At 54.3% G+C, this 19,730-nt stretch overlaps 7 protein-coding genes across 7 annotated transcripts; 4 read left to right on the forward strand and 3 right to left on the reverse strand.

Annotated features, from left to right (window-relative positions):
• Window positions 1-579: 579 nt before the first annotated feature.
• On the reverse strand, window positions 580-3,453 carry A1O7_03434 (beta-glucosidase; the record flags this gene model as incomplete). Its single annotated transcript, XM_007757454.1, has 1 exon — window positions 580-3,453. The coding sequence occupies one exon, from the start codon at window positions 3,451-3,453 to the stop codon at window positions 580-582; it is 2,874 nt and encodes a 957-aa protein (XP_007755644.1).
• Window positions 3,454-4,186: 733 nt separating this feature from the next.
• On the forward strand, window positions 4,187-5,680 carry A1O7_03435 (2-methylcitrate dehydratase; the record flags this gene model as incomplete). The annotated part of the gene is made up of 1 exon (XM_007757455.1): window positions 4,187-5,680. The coding sequence occupies one exon, from the start codon at window positions 4,187-4,189 to the stop codon at window positions 5,678-5,680; it is 1,494 nt and encodes a 497-aa protein (XP_007755645.1).
• A 1,117-nt stretch (window positions 5,681-6,797) lies between these two features.
• A1O7_03436 (uncharacterized protein) lies at window positions 6,798-7,844 on the reverse strand (the record flags this gene model as incomplete). The annotated part of the gene is made up of 4 exons (XM_007757456.1): window positions 6,798-7,184; window positions 7,256-7,495; window positions 7,550-7,563; window positions 7,646-7,844. The coding sequence occupies 4 exons, from the start codon at window positions 7,842-7,844 to the stop codon at window positions 6,798-6,800; spliced, it is 840 nt and encodes a 279-aa protein (XP_007755646.1).
• Window positions 7,845-8,586: 742 nt separating this feature from the next.
• On the forward strand, window positions 8,587-10,706 carry A1O7_03437 (AGC/NDR/NDR-UNCLASSIFIED protein kinase; the record flags this gene model as incomplete). Its single annotated transcript, XM_007757457.1, has 3 exons — window positions 8,587-9,157; window positions 9,209-10,526; window positions 10,628-10,706. 3 exons carry the CDS (start codon window positions 8,587-8,589, stop codon window positions 10,704-10,706), a joined length of 1,968 nt encoding a protein of 655 aa, XP_007755647.1.
• A 1,726-nt stretch (window positions 10,707-12,432) lies between these two features.
• Window positions 12,433-12,828, reverse strand: A1O7_03438 (uncharacterized protein; the record flags this gene model as incomplete). The annotated part of the gene is made up of 1 exon (XM_007757458.1): window positions 12,433-12,828. One exon carries the CDS (start codon window positions 12,826-12,828, stop codon window positions 12,433-12,435), a length of 396 nt encoding a protein of 131 aa, XP_007755648.1.
• Window positions 12,829-13,985: 1,157 nt separating this feature from the next.
• On the forward strand, window positions 13,986-16,055 carry A1O7_03439 (uncharacterized protein; the record flags this gene model as incomplete). Its single annotated transcript, XM_007757459.1, has 1 exon — window positions 13,986-16,055. One exon carries the CDS (start codon window positions 13,986-13,988, stop codon window positions 16,053-16,055), a length of 2,070 nt encoding a protein of 689 aa, XP_007755649.1.
• A 394-nt stretch (window positions 16,056-16,449) lies between these two features.
• Window positions 16,450-19,095, forward strand: A1O7_03440 (AFG3 family protein; the record flags this gene model as incomplete). Its single annotated transcript, XM_007757460.1, has 1 exon — window positions 16,450-19,095. One exon carries the CDS (start codon window positions 16,450-16,452, stop codon window positions 19,093-19,095), a length of 2,646 nt encoding a protein of 881 aa, XP_007755650.1.
• Between the last annotated feature and the right edge of the window lie 635 nt (window positions 19,096-19,730).

Here is a 19,730-nt window from a genome sequence, read left to right on the forward strand (position 1 = left end):
TTTTAATAGGATTTATAATCGAGGCCACCCGGCCCCTTCACGGTTGAAGTGGTGATATGAGGTCTGGCCAACTACCCACGCTATGTGTGACAGCCCACAGTGATAGATGTGTGACCTCGATTACACACCTGGCCTAGCTTCAGCACGAAAACCTCGGCTCAAGGGCGACGGGCTCGCTTCTGTGACCAATTGAGAGACCGCAAACAAAAGTATAGCCAGTTTGAGCCTTTCCGGAAGCAGATGTACTCCAAGGTCGCCACGACTCAGTCACAAGAGGTTCCTCGTTTCGTTTGGGGAGGTTTGCGGGGAAGAGGTGACAGATGCTTGCCCTCGGCTGGAGTATGGCCATGTGCTTAGTGTTCTGAGCCCTGTATTCCCCGAGGTTGTGCGGAGGATGGAACGTCTTAGAACACCATCAGACTCGACATCAATAGGTCAGGCCATGCCAAGCTCGTTTTGGAGCTTTGATGGAGAAAGGACCAGCAAGCATTGGCTAGTCTGTACTTGCATGTCCCGTCACGTGGTCCGCAGCACCGGTACTGACTTGCTATGCCTGACTCGAAGCTTCTGTTGAGCCCATCAATATGTCCCTTCCAAAACCAGATCCCGAGAGCTCTTCCCGACCGCCAAGGTAAACGGTCCGTCTGGCATCACCCAATTTTGTTGCACCACGGACCAGTAGCTCAGATCTTTTCTGGTCAAACTGAGAGTGACCACCTGGTCGGTACCTGCTTCAAGCTCGGTCTTTGCGAAGTTGCGCAGCACTCTGACTGGGGTATCGACGATCTCGCCAGTAGAAGGCTCCTTGATTGATGGAGGAAATGACACGTACAGTTGCACCACGGTGTGGCCCTTCCGGTGTCCAGTGTTGGCTACACGCAACTGCACATGGACATACTCCTCGAACAGCGCTGGGTTACCGCCCTCACCGCCTCCAGCTGCACTGGACTCCTGGGCTACATCGTATCCATCAGGGTAGGGGTATTTGCCTGTCTTCACACTGTCCTTGCTAGAGATGTACGGATAGACGAACTTCCGAAATTTAGTAAAGCCCTTTGGCATGAGCGCACTTTCAACGGATGGGATTTTCTCGCCCAAGCTCGGTGGCGTTATTGCTGGCGGAGGCCTTGCAGCAGGTAGCGGGGATTTCGATTTCAGGCTTGTGATGACCAAGTCCGAGAAGTCGAAGGTGGTGAAGGATAATCCATGACCAAAGGGATAACGAGGTTCGACCCCGGCTTTGTCGAAATGGCGATAATCGAGGTAAAGACCTTCCTTAAAGTCCGCTTGTGGAATGATGGCGTTGGGATAGTAAAGGACCGGAGCCCCTGGACCATAGTCTCCAAGACTCCGACCGACAGTGTACGGGAGTCTCCCGGAAGCATCAGCTCGACCGAAGAGGACATCAGCAAGGGCGTTTCCACTTTCTTGGCCCGGTAAGTTCGCAAAAACGATGGCTTTGACAGACGGTAGATCCGCAAAGTCCTCAAGAATGACAGGGCCAACAGAGTGGATAATGACCACGACCGGCCCGCCGCATTCCGCAGCGACGTTGCGGATCAACCGGTTACCGCCCTTCTGGATCTCCAGGTCATTTCTGTCAGCGCGTTGTGTAGCCCAAATCTTATGACCTTCCCCAGAATCCGCGTTGCCGAAGACGAGACACAAGTCCTGATCGTTCAGTGTTGTTTTCATCTTTGTGGACACACTGTTAGTGAGAGAGCTGATTATCTCGACCGCAGCCGTGTCAAAGCTCGAATTCAAGGCGGTAAGTGGATCAACGAGATAGGTGAAGTCTGTTGCACCAGAACCCCAGCCAACAGCGAGTGTTCCTTGATTGCAAGCCCGATCATCACAGTAGTTGGGACCTTTCCCTGGGCCAGCATCTTCCCCAATGATGGCCACTCTCTTGCGAGGGGAGGAACCTAGCTCGGAAAGAGTGGGACTCAGTGGTAAAAGTGAATCATCGTTCTTCAGCAGGACCGTGCCCTCGATAGCCACTTGCCGAGCGAGCTGTCGACTCTCCTCGGTCTCGGCTTCGACGAATTTGTTCACAACCACCTTGTCTTGCCTGGTGCTGCTTCCGGCATGCAAATAGCCGTACTCATCGTTTGTCCAGGAAGAGAAGTTTGGACCTTCATCAGCCCACGAATCCTGTCCTAGCTGATACCAGGCAGCCACAACCCGTGTTGCCATATCATTAAGCCTCGTCATGGGAATCGAGCCATTGAGCACTGCAATCGAGAGTTGTTCACCGAACAAAGACCGACCGTCTTGCCAGTATAGACCGTCGCCGGGCATAGACATGTCAAGGCCAGCGAGGGCGCTGGCAACACCGCTCCGTTGTGCCAACCAGTCAGATTGAACAAAGCCCTGAAAACCGAGTTCATCCTTGAGAATGCCATTCATCAACTTGCTGTTTTGACAAGCATAAGAATTGTTGACCATCTGGTATGAGCACATGACGCTGGCCACACCAGCTCTCACGCTCTCGGCAAAGGGCCAAGCATAAATCTCATGTAGAGTGCGGTCGTCGATATTGGAAGATAGGGCCTCAGGAAGACCCCATTCCAGAGGTCGCCGGAAATGCTCCTGCTCATTACCGATGAAGTGCTTTGCTGTCGCGATGATGCCCTGGGACTGGATGCCTTGGATGGTCTCGTAAGCAGCAACGCCTTGGAGAACAGGGTCGCTGCCGAAGCCTTCCCAGACTCTGCCGCCGGCTGGGTTGCGGCCCAGAGGACCCATTGCTGGGCCGAGAAGAACATTGACGCCCTTGAGTCGGGCCTGACGTGCATGGGCAGCACCGCGCTTGCGCATGAGACCACGGTTCCAGGTTGCACCGACAGTGATACCAGCAGGGAAGGAGGTAGCATGGTCTGCGAACCGTATGCCCAAGGGACCATCTTGCAGACACAGCGCAGGGAAGCCGGCATCGACAGCAGGAGCAGTATTGCCGACGCACAGATCCATTGCCCATCCTGTGCCGGTCGTGATGTTGACTTTCTCAACAAGGCTCATGCGCTCAACCAGCTTTGCAGCCTTCTCGTAGCTGTTTTGCCATGAGGGCAACGTCCCGCCTCGTGGTGTAGGATACCATGGCGGAGACTGACCATTGATCAGACCCTTGTTATAGAACCAATAACCACCCCCGCCTATGAGGGAGACAAAGACTGCTAAGACGAGGACTGAGAAGGCAATGTGAGATTTTGTGAGTTTGTGGCTGACAAAGGCACGGCTGGCATCGGCATGGGAAGAATCTCGTTTTGTGGAGGCGGAGGGCCGGAGCAGAGCGACTTCGCTTGAGGAAGCGGCAGCGCCGGGCCCTGCACCGGAGCGGAGAGCCAAGGGCTGGTGTGTTGCCTGTGTGCTCGCGGCCAAATTGTCATTGGAAATGTCGCCTTGGTCTGCACGGCTTTGGAGAGGCTGATAGCGGGCCTGCTGGGAGGGCATCTTTGGTCGCCTTCCAGCCTGCCTGGACGACTAGAAAGTGGCTGAACAGGCCCAAGCTCAGAGCTTTGCTCGAAGTTCACTAGCGAATCAAAGGGCGACTGAGCAACCTGCCGGCAATGGCCGAGGTAGTCGGAGCTCTATCGGCGTGTGGGACGCTGCGGTGTGTTGCTGCACGGTGATGTTGAGGGAAAGGAGAGCCTCGATAGGTCAGGAGCAATTTAGCTGATGGAGGAGGCGAGGCGAGGCATGAGGTTAATGTGAAATAAGATGGTTTAGTAGATAGATTTTTGCAGTAGTTTTCTGTTGTTGTTGGCAGGAGACTGAGAGCTTGGGAGATTTTGATTTATTTGATCCCACTGATCCCCGTCGAGCCTGCTTCTCTTCACTCCTCCTTTGCCCTTCACTCTGCTCTTTCCTTGGTGCACTGTGCCGTCAGTCGGTGAGCAAGTGACCAGTTCAGGAACACAGGCCTAGTGTCAAGTGAGCGCTGCTGTCCACTGGCTCCTCACCTCGACGTCAATCCTGCGTCTTTTCACCCCGCTCCCACCAAGCTTGCATTGAACACATCATGCTGGTGTCTTGTGCCTTCAAGAGAGTCCCAGTGCGAAGATTAGCTGCAGGAGCTTCGGCTGTACGTGTCCAACCATCCTCAGCCATCCGCCCGACAACATCCAGCTTCCGAGTCCCCCGTCCTGCGCCTGCGTGGGCTTCTTCCTTCTCGACCTCCCAGAAGATGGCCTCCTCGCACCCCTCAAACGCCCCTGCTCAAGAATACGATCCCGAGATCCTCGACATTGCCTCGTACGTACACAACTACAAGATCAACTCGGACGTCGCCCTCGATACATCCCGCTACATTCTCCTCGATACCATCGGCTGCGGCCTGGAGGCCCTGCGCTTCCCACAATGCACTGCTCTCCTCGGTCCAGTCGTCCCCGGTGCAAGTGTCGCCAATGGCACCCGCGTGCCCGGTACTCCCTTCGAATTAGATCCTGTTAACGGCGCTTTCAATATCGGTGCTATGATCAGGTGGTTGGACTACAATGACTGCTGGCTGGCTGCCGAGTGGGGCCATCCTTCAGACAACCTTGGTGCTATTCTTGCCGTTACAGACTGGATTGCCCGGACGAACAGAGCTGGCGGGAATGTAGCTGGCGGCAAGATTCCCACGATCCGGGACGTTATGGAGGCCATGATTAAAGCCCATGAGATCCAGGGCTGCTTGGCCCTGGAGAACTCGTTCAACCGAGTCGGTCTGGATCACGTCCTCCTCGTCAAAGTTGCTTCCGCAGCAGTCGTCAGCAAACTGCTGGGACTCAACGAGGGCCAGACCGCTGCCGCTGTCTCTCAGGCGTTCGTCGATGGCCAGAGCCTGCGGACATACCGACATTCACCCAATACCATGTCTCGCAAGTCATGGGCTGCCGGAGATGCCTGCCAAAGAGCTGTGAACCTCGCTTTCAAGGTCCAGCAGGGTCAAGCCGGTATTCCCACGGTGCTGTCTGCTCCGGTCTGGGGCTTTTACGATGTCCTCTTCAAGGGCAAGAAGTTCGACTTCCAACGACCATATGGCGAATATGTCATGGAGAACGTCCTGTTCAAGGTCTCATACCCGGCTGAATTCCACTCGCAGACGGCCGTTGAGGCCGCTCAGAAAATATACAAGATTCTCGCCGACATGGACAAATCGGCCAAGGATATCAAAGAGATCACGAACCGGACGCACGAAGCGTGCATTCGGATCATCGACAAGCAATTTAAGCCTATGGACAACTTTGCTGACCGAGATCACTGTGTCCAGTACATGGTTGCTACAATGCTGTGTTTCAACCGCTTGGAAGCCACTGACTACCTTGATGGCGGTGAGGCTGCTACCTCTCCCCTGGTTGAGGATCTGCGAAAGAGGATCAAGTGTGTTGAGGATCCTCAATTCACCAAGGACTACCATGACCCTGCACTGAGAACCATCTCAAATGCTCTGACAGTAACCTTGAACGATGGCACCGTGCTGGATGAAGTGGTTGTGGAGGCACCACTTGGTCACCGTCTGAGAAGGGACGAGGCCAAGCCCGAGATTCTGGCGAAGTACAAGAGACATTTGAGCCACCACTTCGATGATGCCCAGATCAAGGACTTTGTCGCCTTGGGAACAGATGCTTCCAAGCTGGATTCCATGGAGGTTGACAAGTATATGGACCTCTACGCCAAGGACAAGATGAATTGGTAGATTGTCGCTCTGCTTGGCTAGTTTTTCGCGTATTGAAAAGTCGTGTGAGTGGCTGGCTGCCGGTCAACCGCTCGCGGTCAAATAGGTTGGAAGAGGCTGTTCAATATCTAGGTATGGTTATATCTAGGGCCCTCCTAGGCAGCAAAAGGACAATGCAATGGATATATCAGACCTGTACGGAGTACATGACGCAAAATGCGAGGAGATATTTCTGATCCTGATCGAAGTTGGGTTCTCTCTTCACTGGCGTTCAACGGGCACAGATAATATTCTTTGCCTACCTAGGTAGTGAGACTGAGTGAGAAGAGACAGCCGCCTTTGGCAGCAGTACTCCGTAAGTAATCCATAACCCGCACTTGCTTGGACTGGTCTGGGATGTGCTTGCCCGCACCCGTCGACTTCCCGTTCAGGTCTCTCTCTCTCTTCAGACCTCGAACCCTCTCACTGAACCTCGTTCCCTTTTCTACCAAGCTCCCAACTGCTCGATCGCAAATCAAACCACAATCAGAGAAATTTTGGAATCGATCAATAACTCAACACAACCCATCGTCCTGCTACTGTACTGCCCAAGATGCCTCAGTCCAACACCACTCAATCAAGCAACGATACGGCCAGCAAACCAATGTCTCAGTACGCAATGGTCCAGGAGGCCGGGTTTACTTCCTTCAATCAATTCATGCTCTCGTATGGCCTGAAGATGTACAACCCAGAGGACGTGGAGGAAGGAAAGGCGATCCTGAAAGCATTATTTGAAGACAAGAAATAGGTAAGTCCATGACAATGCTGATTAGAGGCCAGTGCGTGGCTGACCATATCGTAGGTCTCCCTGAGGAGCGCCTGCGCCTACGGCAAATGTGAAGCGGTTAGATGGATCCACTTTCATTGCGGCGGTCCGACTGATGGCACAGGGACGATGCATGCCAACAGCTCGAAGGGTCCTTTGAAACTGCCGTGAGAATCGTTATTCTGGAGTGTGGCATTCGGGAGGTCCGTCTGAGCGGGACTTTATGCAAAGTATGAGCGTTAGCGTTTCTCAGACATGGCTATGGGCATACGGACGGCTCGAGCCTCCGTGGTCTTCACAACGGAGCATTCCTGTTGTCAATGGCTAACATGGTCATGTTGCGGAATCCTCCATCCTATCGTAAAACTCCTTCTTCATCTTGGCATGTTTCCCCATCTCCACGAAATCAATCTTTGCGCCGACCTTACCGTCTTGCAGGGCCAGCATATACCTCGCCGCCTCGTTTTCCGGCTCGTAAGGAGGACGGTAGATGACGTCCTGTCCGCTGCATTCCGCGACCTGGCCGGTGAGAGAGTCGTCAGCTAGAAAGTTGTTGATTGCCTTGACTATCGTCGACGTAGGGGTTATCATGTCCGCTTGCAGCGCGTTCGTGAATGCTTCCGGAAGGAGACCTGAAGGAACGATGCCGGGACAGATGCAGTTGACGGTGATGCCTTCCTTGACCAAAGCGGCACCCATCGATCGAGTAAGGCCGACGACCTAGAATTGTGTTCCACAGAGTTTAGCTAGACCTCGGAAGACATAGGGCGTAAACAATGGAAAGGACCCACCGCATGCTTCGCAGCGGAATACAGTGACAGCGAAGCGCTCGGGTACAACGCCGAGGCACTGCTTGTCATCACCAGCTTGCCACCTTTCGTCGCATTTTTGCGGAAGAAATGCATTGCAAGGTAAGCCGTGTAGACGACGCCGAGGAGATTGACCTCCAACGTCAAGGTGCTGGGCTTAGCGGGAAAGCCTTCAGCGAGTTCTTCCTTTGGTTCGTAGAATTTGCTGCGTTCGCCGATTCCCTGGACGGGCTTCGATTTAGTTGTTTTGTCCGCTCAAGGACTTAGCCACCTTACCGCGTTGGCAAAGACTGTGACCTTCTGGTTAGACTGGTGCAACTTTCATTTGCAATGACCTCGCACTGTGGAGAGGGACTTCGACCCACGACTTACCAAAGTCAATGCTTCCCCAATTCTTCCGCGTCTCGGCAAATGCCGCTCCTAGCTCTTCATACTTTGCGGTGTTACCCTTGATGAAGTGGACTTGCCGCCCGAGTCTTTCTGCGACTTTTGCGCCAGAGACGTGATCGAAGTCGAAGACGGTGATGTTCCATCCTTTGGCGGCGAGGTCTTCCACCACGGCAAGGCCCATGCCGGAGGCTGAATGTCACTATTAGACGAGGAAGTACACGCGAAGGGCCAGGTATTACCTCCTCCCGTGATGAATGCTATTGGGCCGGTAGTTGTCATTGTTGAAAGGCCGTGAGAAAGGAAAAGTCAACAGTGCAGTGCAGTGCAGTCACCTCTTGCTGGTTCTGCTCAGCGAGGAATCTCCATCCTTTTATGGTCGCCGAAGCTCGCGTGGTGAGGCATCCAGGCTCTGACTCACCGTGATTGCGATATTCTACATCGATTGGAGGATCATGATCTCTTTTGGCAACCATCCTTGGTTTGGAAGTATCGCGACAGTGATAGCCATGCTGTAAGGCCCGGTGCTGTTGTCATGAGAAAAGGCGAGGGTAGCCAACCAATTGAACTTCGTGAAAACCGAGCTCGCCAATCGTATCGATAAGCGGCGTGTTGCCCCGTGACAGCCGTGGCACTGTTGATGATTTCCTGAAACGTCACATCAAGCCAGTCGTGGGAATTCTTCGAGCCAGAAGGACGTCGCTGAGTCCTCAAGTTCGCCAGCACCGTGCAGCTGATCTCGCTCCTCGCCTTGCTTGCTCCTCTCACAGGCTTTGCTGCTCAATTTACGGCGAAAGAGGTGAAGAGTCAGACACTTTGCTCTGCGCTTGACCTTCCCTCTTCCACAAGGGGCCCGGCCTGCAACTCACCGCCGTCTCGATCCCGCCTCACCTGCATCACAACAGACTTCTGCTCGACAACATAACATGGCTCTTGGCAGTACACCCCTCTCCCCCAAAACCCAGCAAGATCTGAATATGTCCTTGCCTGCTCTTCCTCCTCTCCTGCATACTCGTTCTGGAAACGAGATGTACGACCGACCTCACACCCCAACAACGCCCGGTGGCGGCCCTCTCCATGGCTTCACCAGTCCCGTACAAACTCCTACTGGGAGCCCAAGCAAGAAACAGTTCCCTCCTGGCGCCAATGACCTGCCAAATATCTTTGACAATGCCATGAAACTGGCTCCCATGTCTCCTTCCAAAACACAGCCAAAGTCGCCTACCAAGGAACACCAAGATCCATTCGCAGACCCGCCTCAACAATCATTTGGTCGCTCCGAGAGCCCGACGCGTCAGTCAAACAAGGAAAATGCCCCTGTTGGCGGATATGGCTATAGCAAAGGTGGTCAGCAGAACCATGCTGCCAATGCACGCGAACAGCAATATCGAACAGCGGACAAGAAGACGCTCACTACGACCAAAGGTCTGACAACTGAAGAGATGCAGAAGTTACAGTCTCCCAAGGTCAAGCGGCTCGCAAACGTGACTCAGTTGTGTATGTTTCCCTTCCGCTCTGCAACGCAAGATGGGCACTAACCTCTCCTAGACTTCCTCGACTACTACTTCGACCTGCTCTCCTACGTCCACAACCGTCAGTCCCGCCAGGCGGCCTTCCAGTCCACCTTTCCCGGTCCGCCAGAAACGCCTAAGGAAGAGTATGATACTGCGTTGCACAAATATCTCGGTCGTGAGCGAGCCAATCTCCGAAAGCGCCGCACTCGTCTCCGCCATGGCGATTTCCAGATCCTCACCCAGGTCGGCCAGGGAGGCTACGGCCAAGTCTATCTCGCACAGAAAAAAGACACCCGCGAGGTCTGCGCCCTCAAAGTCATGCGCAAGAAACTGCTGTTCAAACTCGACGAAGTCCGCCACATCCTCACCGAGCGAGACATTCTCACGGCAGCAAAGTCCGACTGGCTCGTCAAGCTGCTCTACTCCTTCCAGGATGAAGAGCAAATCTACCTCGCCATGGAGTACGTCCCTGGAGGTGATTTCCGCACGCTCCTCAACAACACCGGCGTCCTGCACAACCGCCACGCGAGGTTCTACATCGCCGAGATGTTTTCCTGCGTTGACGCTCTCCACACCCTGGGCTACATCCATCGCGACCTAAAGCCAGAAAATTTCCTCATCGATGCGACTGGTCACGTTAAGCTTACAGACTTTGGTCTCGCAGCTGGCATGCTCTCGCCCATCAAGATCGAATCCATGCGCATCAAGCTCGAAGAAGTCGGCAACACGCCCGTCCCCTTCGGTATGCCAGCTGTGGAGGACCGGTCCGCCGACCAACGCCGCGAGGGCTACCGCTCCCTTCGCAAGAAGGACATCAACTACGCGAAATCGATCGTCGGATCTCCAGACTACATGGCCCCCGAGGTCCTCAAAGGCGAAACCTACGACTTCACCGTCGACTACTGGTCCCTGGGCTGCATGCTCTTCGAAGCACTGGCAGGGTATCCACCGTTCGCGGGCGCCACCGTCGACGAAACCTGGCAGAACTTGAAGCGCTGGCAACGCGTGCTCCGTAAACCCATCTACGACGACCCCAACTACTTCCTCTCCAAGCGCACCTGGGATCTGATTACTCGTCTCGTCGCCGCAAAGGACCACCGGTTCAAATCCATCAACGAGATCCACAAGCACGAGTACTTTGCCGAAGTGGACTTCAACACGCTGCGCGAGCAGAAGGCGCCGTTCGTGCCGGAGCTGGATTCCGAGACAGATGCCGGTTATTTCGACGACTTCTCGAACGAGGCCGACATGGCCAAGTACAAGGAGGTGCATGATAAGCAGCGCGCACTCGAGGACATGGCGGAACGGGATGAGAAGATGGCCAAGGCCCTCTTCGTCGGGTTCACCTTCAGGTTAGTACTTCCTTCACCTTCGTCTGAGACTTCTGTACCCTTTTATTCTCGTTGAGTGACCATGAGACTGAGCGTGATTGACTGACACGCGCCCACAACAGACACCGCAAGCCCGAGACCGAAGGAGGCAGTCCCCGCAAGCGCATCGACACGGACGGCGCCTTCGGGACCATCTTCTGAGCGAAGAGACGCCCTCGGCTGACGACGTGGTAGGGTAAGGTAAGGTAAGTTAAGGGACGTTATGCGACGGAATGGAATGGAACGGCACGGCACGGTATGGTACGACGCGGTACGAACACATGAAGGGAGTTCAGAATTCAATTCGATAACCTTGTATGAATTGAACAGAAATATGCAGCGCTGGGTAAGGTACTGATCGGCTGATGACGGTCGGGTTAGGATTCGGGCGCAAATGGCACTTTTGCAAGGGCATTGGAACGGATTGGGAGCGAGTTCGTTGGCACTGGCGTTGGTGTTGTTCAATAACTTCGTGCCCGTCTCGAGAAAGGACAGATATTGCGTTGGTAATGCGATAGAGAAGAGGCTTTTCATATTGTGCCTTCTGCGTGCAGTACTGTGACTGAGACCACGACGGGTTGAATGATGAAAGTGCTCAGTCACATGTCTATTTACTTTGTTCAACGCTTCCTACCGTGCTGGTTTGTGCTGGTTTGTGCATTTGACGATTCATTCCTTGCATAAGTCAATGTCTGTATTTGATCTTGCGCCCTGTCCTCGCTGGCTATTGAAATTCCGAAAAAGCCGTCGTCACACGTCTCTCGTTCACAAGATAGGTTTAGCTTCTCTGCCTGTGCTTTTGGCGAGGCTTCGATATGCTAAGTGAGGTCCTTCTCAAAGCTCCTGGGTTGATTGATAGCAGCATGCACAGGCCATCTCAAACGTGGTGTCCGTCTTGCGGCTCAGTTGACTTAGCCACAGGTGAGTCCTTGCAGCATGTGGTATGGGTAAGTTTTGACCTAAGTTGCGGAGTTTGACTGATGGGTCTCTGAGCTCCCTCTCTCTTCAGGTCACACCTAGATCAAGGGCATCAGAAAGATGCCCGAGGAGTCTCGCTGATCGGGATCTGCACGGTCGCGGAGTAGCTCGGACAGCTCTTCAAATCTCGTCTGGTCCTCTTCCGAGCTTAAATCGAGCAAACACCCGCGGATCTCCAGCCTGCGAAGGCATGGAGGCTTGAAAAGCATGTCGAGATTGGAGGGCTGAAGCCCGGATAACGGGTCGTTGTTTGCAAAAGCCAAACAGGCCCGTACCGTCACGTTGATGATCAGAGTCTCCAAGTATATATGTCTGGGAGCTGCAACTGCGGCTGCTTGGCTGGGAAATGCCAACATCGTGTTTGCTGCCATGTCATCAGGGATGATTACCGTCGTCAGGCGCGGAAAGACACGAAGAATGTCATACAGCGTGCAACGAATGGGTCTGGGCGTATGACGTGGCGGGTTGTGGATTTCGAGGCGCTGCACAAAACTCGCACTCTCTTGACAGTCGTGGAGTCTGCCAAACAGACCGTCATTGGCATTATCACAATCCGGGAAGCACAGGGTTGTCAGACTCGCAGGCCAGCTTCTGAACAAGGTGTCCCAACTTCGCGGTCGGCTGCAAATGGACCCCGGAGCATGAAGGAGTCTCAAGTTCTCCGGCCACTGCAGATCACCAGTCAAAGCCTGACCCTGGTGCTCACACAGCATGTCCTTTGGCAGCGCTAGAGACGACAAGTGCTCAAGGCGCCCAATTGAACCGAGAAGTTCTTCCAAGGTAAAGGAATATCGGTCACCCGACATATCGAGCAGGGCCAAATTAGCGCACTTGGACAGCGGAGCGAGTGAGGCAACTCTGTAGGGATTGTCAGAACACCTCGATCAACTCAATGGGTAGGCGGATGTACTTACGAGAAGGTAACTGCCGGAGAGTGAAAACCCTGCAGGGAGGCTTTTGTTCGATTGATCAATCGAGATGTGAGACTGTTGGAGCTCTCGTAGGCAATCTCTCGCATGTCCAAATGCTTGATCATATCCTCGATGCCGATTCGGGTTCTGCGCGCTTTGAGAGGCGGGCATATCGTTCGAGTGAAGAGGTCAAAATTTCGAGGAGAAAGATGCGGAGAGTAATAGAGATGTGAGATGGAAGCCGCATACCAAGTCTTAGATACAAGACAGGAAGCCCATAACGACTTCTGGGTATCCGGGCTGTTGCTGGATGCAACATAAGCCATGATCATAGTGACCACCTCTGCTGGCAGGCGCACTTCCGCACCTCTGTATATGGGATCACCGATCTTCATGATGGTATTCCCATTTATCTCCCAGAGTAGTTCGGCGAGTCAGAGCTAGGCCTCTGACCATATCATGGCACAAGTATTCCAGGAATCCTCAACCTCAGGTGTTTGCTTCTTATAGAAATATTGGTTGTCGTGGTTTGAGGCAACTTTCGGACGGCAGAGACCCAGCTGATTCCATACCGACATTCCGCCGGTGGCGGAGGCGAGATCACCGTATAATGTAGCGAACCCTTCGTTTCTCCTGCTCTTTCTTTCGCTCTTTCTGTTGCCGACTTGGTGCACCTTGATAGGAATGCAATGCCATGTTTCTCCAGAGTAGAAATGTCATCGGAATGCCACTGTTGATGTGGGGGCGTCGATGGACTCGCGAGATATGGTTCTCGGGCTAAGAAGCAGGAAGATTAATTGCTCATTGTTCTTGGTCTAAGAATTGGTGATGTTGCCAGCGATGTTTATCGTCTTCTACGCCTACAAAGAGGAAGAAGATGAAATACATTTGCGGATGAGGATCACATGAGGATCAGATGAGAATGTGAGAATGACTTGCAGGCAAGCACCAACGTGGCGCCGTGCCTTCCTTTGCTGAGTTCTCCCTGCCTTTCGCAAGAGAGAGGCGAGTCACTCGTTCTGAAAGTCGAGCTCTTCCTACCAGTTGCGCCTTTGATCCCGTCCCGTCGCGGTGAATAGAGAAGGTGTTTGTTCTTTTCAGGATCCAGTCTTCAGCATATTCTGTGACCGCACCCTCGCTCACCTTCTCTTTCCCACAAACTCTTCCTCTTCTTCTCGCCGTCTCATCATCTCCCTTTCGCTCCCGATTTCTCCCCTCCCTCTCCGAAATTTGAGAGGGAATCTCGCAGAGACTGTCCGAGCCTCCTCCCTGTCAGAGAGTCGTTTTGGCTTTTGTCAGGTACATCCAGAGCTTCGGAGGCACTTCTCATTTGACATGACCAATTGCTAACGCACACGACAGGTGGTTAGCAGCCGAGCTTCCTCAAAAATAATCGCTGCAACTGTGAGACAGCCGTGCTCACAACAAGAGATCCAAGCTCTAGAGTGTCCTTCTAATGCGGGAGTCAGGTCGAGAGCCACGACGGCCTCCCCCGGATTATCCCGTTCCGACAGCACCAGGCATTCACCAAGTTGTCCTCGTGGATATCAACATGTGGACACAATGGGGTGCAAAAGCAAGAGCCGCTGAATACGATGCTGCCAAAAATGCTGCTGCGAGACGAACAAGTGAGGAGCACAAGTTGCCGCAGAAGCCCGCACCTGTATCCCTGAGCGCCTTCACCAAGAGCGCTCCTCTCAACCGCAACAAAGGCATCAAGGCTTGGAAGCCCTTGGTTCTGGAAGACACACCGGAAGCCACTAGCGACAACGAGAGCCAGGAGGACATCCAGGGCACACCATCAACGCCCACTCGTCTCATGTCGACTGAGCACAGCAATTCTGTGAGCGAGGACAACAATGTCCCCATGGTGCCTGAGAAAACCGCGAAGCTCGGTGATAATGACAGTACGCCCCCCTCGATTGCACTCACAGCGCCCGCGGCGCCCAGAGCAATGCTCAGCATGGCTGCCCAAATACCATCCACCTTGGTCAACCCGACCCCTAAACGCGTCCAACCACATTCAATCATCAAGCAGGTCCAGCAAACCACGAACCCTAGTGTGCATAGCTCCCCAGGGAATGTCGTCCCAGGTGGTGGGTACCCAAACCCGAATCCGTATCCTTGGGTTGAAAGGCACTATGACTCACATGGATTCCCTGTGGTAGGTCCCATTAGCTTGTCCGGGGCGCCTACCGGCAGGCCACTAGCTGTTCAATATGCTGGTAAAATTATGGTCCCAGACGATATCAGTCCGACAAAACAGGAGACAAAGCTAGCATCTTTGTCCCAGCAATTCGCAGGTCCACCGCCCAGTTTTGTTGCCAGACATGACCACTTCACGGCCGGTTCGGGTGGGATTGGAAACTCGGGACTGCCTCCGATATCTGCCATTCACTCAGGTCAAGAGGCGAGCCTCTACCCGGGAGCAATTTTTCTTACAAACCCACCGGGTCGCCCGCATCTGCAACAAGTCAATTCGGATAGCGCTGTCGACATGGAGGGAAGCTTCTCCGGGTCTGCATCCTGTAACATACCAAATATTGTCCGACACTACTCTTACCCTGATGCCCTTGCGGCACCTCTCGAGCAGCCACAAGCAACTGAACAAACCACACGCATAGCCGCGCCACAGATAGCCCGCGGGCCAATATTGCACTCTTGGGAAGAGGAACCATACGACCGAAAGATAAAGATGCAAAGTTTCGTGGCTGCACAACAGGCTTTGGCCAAGACAGGGAAGACTGTGCTGCACAATCCCGATCTGCACCGGGTGAGGACTAGTGAGGCAACTTCTCCAGCTCGTTCAGGCAGCACAGCCACGACGCCCGAGCATGACCTTCGGCGCCAGATGCTCAACCCGGGAACTGTCAGTATTCTGAAGCCACCACCGGGATTCGGAGCACAATCAAGCCCTCGCCCGACCTCGGAAGAGGACGACAACAAGAAGTCTTGTCCTATCGACCAGGCAACCCTCCGACAAATCTTTGAGGTCGACAAACAAGACTGGTTAGAGTTGAAGCCAGTCACCAAGGAACAGCGGACGAAGATGAATAGAGTAATGAATACTTTTGCGAGGGCACAGGCTCCTGATCATCCTCGAGAATTTGGGCCCAAGGCACACGAGGACAAGAAGGAAAATCTCCGGCGCTGGATGCAACTCGCCAACAAGGACAACAGACCTGTTACGGCCACAAACAAGTTGTTTGAAGAAGCTGCGAGGGAACGGCTTTCCATAGGGGCTGTTGGCATTGGTGGGGACGGTGCTACGACTAGTCAACTGTCTCATGCGGAAATCGAATGTGCTGCTATTTGCGCAGTTGGAGAGATCGTGGCCAACCTGATCGACGAAGGAGGATCTTCGAGGCCGCATACAGACACTGATGGTCTTTTTGCCAAGTACAAGCCCGCCCCGGAGTACGCGATTGAACGTGGGCGGCTGTTGTTGGGCAGCAGTGGAAGCATGAGTTTCTTTGAGGACAACGCTGGTGGGTTCCATACAGCTCCTAGTCGGATTGCGCGAGATCCTCGATTTAGACCAGCTGGAAAGGAATCCATTCAGGTCAAGGCAGACGATGGCTGGAAACTCCGAGCCGATGTGTATGGGAGGAGACGCATCTGAGTGCGAGGCAGGGAGGGGTCAACAGCAAAACTTACTGTGACCAGGATGTGGGTGGGATATGGATGGCAAGAGATCAGATGTGCGCGCGTCACTTCGCGTTTGGTCTCTACAGTCTCCCGCAGTCTCTGGTGCCTCTGAACGGCCTAGTGGCGTAACTTAGCAAATCTATGACCGAACGAGTGCGAGTGCGAGTCACGGACGAGTCCATGTGCAGCACCGAGAATCCACCCTTTGCCAGGCAAATTCGCCCGCGTCAACCATCGACGACTGACCAACACCACGCTCGTCGTTTCGCCATCTAGGCTTTCCCCCTTCTCTAAGCTTTCTCACCTCTCTCCTCCTGCGCTGAATGCCTATCCGCTTCACCCGCCCTTTACAGACCTCTCCGCCCGCGATGGCGGCAAGCTACCTGCGGCCGCAATTGATGCGGTCGTCGAAAGCTGCTTTCGAGTGCGCGTTTTGTGCCACACGCCGCTCGACCCAATTTACCAGATACCGCGCCTCGAGGTCGTTACGAGCCCCACTGTCACGGTCCTATGCAACAGTAAACCCCGGGGATCCGAAACCACCGCCAGAGGACGCGGAGAAAAAGAAGCAGCAAGCAAACAAGGCAGAAAAGGCGGAGAAATCAGAACAACCCGAAAATGAGCTGGAGAAGAGGAGTCCAGACGAAGAGTCAGAGGGGAAGCAAGCGAGCAGCTCAGACTTCCCTCCCATGACCGCCGAAGAGAGACAGCAGATTGACGATATTGCCAAGATGATCAAGACGGGCCTGCCCAAGTCCCAGGCCGATGCTGTCGACGAAGCTGCCGAGGTGATAAAGAAGGGTGGGATGCCCCAGGAGCTGCGGGATGTGTTGGAGGCGAGGAAGAAAGATCCCTCCAAACGAATCGATCTGGGGACGACGGTCCGGCTGGTCAGCCTCTTCACCAAGATGTCTCGCATGACGGCCAAGGAGGTTCGAGAAAAATACGGCACGAAGGGCACGGAATCGGCCAAGAACGAGACCCAAGAGGAGACACCGCTGTTTGAGCAATCGAACAACAAGAACAAGGAAGGCGGCAAGCAGCGCAAGGAGAAGCAACAGCAGCAGCAAAGTAGCGGGCCGAAGGTGTATGAGTTGAAGCTTGACGCCAGCACTATGATCATGACCGCCTTCATCACGTACTACCTCTACCGCAGCTTATACCCCGGCGAGTCTAGTCGGGAGATTACATGGCAAGAGTTCCGGACGACGTTTTTCGACAAAGGCCTCGTCAACAAGCTCACGGTTATCAATCGCAACCGGGTCCGAGTCGAGCTACACCGATCCGCTGTGGCCCAGAGATACCCTGAATCACCTGCAGCTCAACCCAATTTCTATTACTACTTCTCGATAGGCTCCGTCGAAGCGTTTGAGCGACATTTGGACGAGGCACAGCAAGAGTTGGGCATCCCCACAAACGAGAGAATCCCCGTCGCCTACTCGGACGAGGTGCCTTTGAGCGCCGCTATCTTCTCCTTCGGTCCTACCATCCTCTTCGTCGGTGCCCTCTTCTGGCTTTCGAGACGAGCAGCATCAGGTGCAGGTGGTCAAAGCGGCATCTTCGGCATCGGCAAGTCAAGAGCGAAGCGATTCAACCACGAAACGGATGTCAAGACGAAATTCTCCGATGTCGCCGGTATGGATGAGGCCAAGCTTGAGATCATGGAATTTGTCTCTTTCTTGAAGGACCCTTCCAAGTACCAAAGCTTGGGTGCCAAAATCCCTCGCGGCGCCATCCTATCGGGCCCTCCTGGTACGGGTAAAACGTTGCTGGCGAAGGCAACCGCTGGGGAATCCGGCGTTCCCTTCTTCTCCGTCTCGGGTTCCGAGTTCGTCGAAATGTTCGTTGGTGTTGGCCCTTCTCGAGTGCGAGACTTGTTCTCCAACGCACGCAAGAACACACCGTGCATCATCTTCATCGACGAAATCGACGCCATTGGCAAATCAAGAGCCAAGCAGAATTTTGGCGGCGGCAACGACGAGCGTGAGTCAACCCTCAACCAGATCTTGACCGAGATGGACGGCTTCAACACCTCGGAGCAAGTCGTTGTCCTGGCGGGCACAAACAGGCCCGATGTTCTTGATAAGGCCTTGATGCGTCCCGGTCGCTTCGATCGACACATTGCCATCGACCGACCGACCATGGACGGGCGACGCCAGATCTTCGCAGTCCATCTGAAGAAGATCGTTACCAAGGTCGACCTGGAGTACCTCACTGGCCGGCTGTCGGCGCTAACGCCCGGCTTCTCCGGCGCCGACATCGCCAACTGCGTCAATGAGGCTGCTCTGATCGCCGCGCGCGCGAACGCCACCTCCGTTGAAATGACACACTTCGAACAAGCAATCGAGCGCGTCATCGGCGGCCTCGAGAAGAAGTCCCTCGTGCTGACGCCCGAGGAGAAGAAGACGGTCGCGTACCATGAGGCCGGCCACGCCATCTGTGGCTGGTTCTTCAAAGACGCCGATCCCCTTCTGAAAGTCAGCATCATCCCGCGCGGCCAAGGCGCACTAGGATATGCGCAATACCTCCCCGCTGGAGGTGGCGACGTGTATCTCATGAACGTCAAGCAGCTGATGGACCGCATGGCCATGACTTTGGGCGGCCGCGTGAGCGAGGAAATCTGGTTCGACACAGTCACGTCGGGCGCGAGCGACGATTTCAACAAGGTGACGCGGATGGCGACGGCCATGGTCACCGAGTGGGGCATGTCCCCCAAGATCGGATACCTGCATTACCGCGACGACGAGCAACGCCTGCACAAGCCTTTCAGCGAGGAGACTGCGCGCAACATCGACGTCGAGGTCCGCCGTATCGTCGACGAGGCCTACAAACAGTGCAAGGACCTGCTTCTGGAGAAGAAATCCCAGCTCCAGGCCGTGGCGGAGGAGCTGCTGAAGAAAGAGATGCTTGTCCGGGATGACCTCGTGCGGATCCTGGGACCCCGACCGTTTGGCGATCCGGGCGATTTTGCGAAGTATTTCGACAACCAGCAGGGGCAGAAGAGCGCGCCGTAAGTCGTCCGTCCAGTTTAATGTTGCTATGGTGTTTTCGTGGGAATCTTCCATTTGACTAACACGTGTGATAATCTAGACCGCCGCCACCAACAGAACAAAACGCCCCGTCAGGTGATTTGCCAGAGGAGCCGTCCCCAGCCTTCAAGCGGCACGAATCATAGTGTCGCGCTCATTGTAACGCGATCATGGAGGTTTCGTTCTGAAGGCTGTATATCGCATCCGATTCTCAGTGCCCAGACCTCTGTATTCATCATCTTTCCTGCCTCTCTTCACTTTCGTTGCGGTAACTGGGCAGTGCATAGCGCCGGAGTCATGTTATTGTCCGTGTAATTTCACCGATGGGATTTGAAGAATGTAAGGATGCGAGAAGAAAAGGAAAAGCAAAGAATAAACCTGCCTCGAGACAAGGGATGACCAAAAATGCGAAACTCCTACACTGTGGGGTCCCATGAGTCGAGCACTTACAGCCCTCGATCCTTACGTCACGGTTCAACTGTGGGTTCGCAAGAAAGAGGGAGGGAGGGAGGGAGGAGGAGCTTGTGCACGAAGGGAAGAAAGCACCTCACCCTGCGCAGTAGTCGGTCGGTGTTGGTCATGGCTGTTGCTTTTCCTCTCGCTCTCGCACTGGCCCTCGC

The sequence above is a fragment of the Cladophialophora yegresii genome (assembly GCF_000585515.1).
Source record: "Cladophialophora yegresii CBS 114405 chromosome Unknown aczIN-supercont1.2, whole genome shotgun sequence".
Lineage (NCBI taxonomy): Eukaryota > Fungi > Ascomycota > Eurotiomycetes > Chaetothyriales > Herpotrichiellaceae > Cladophialophora > Cladophialophora yegresii.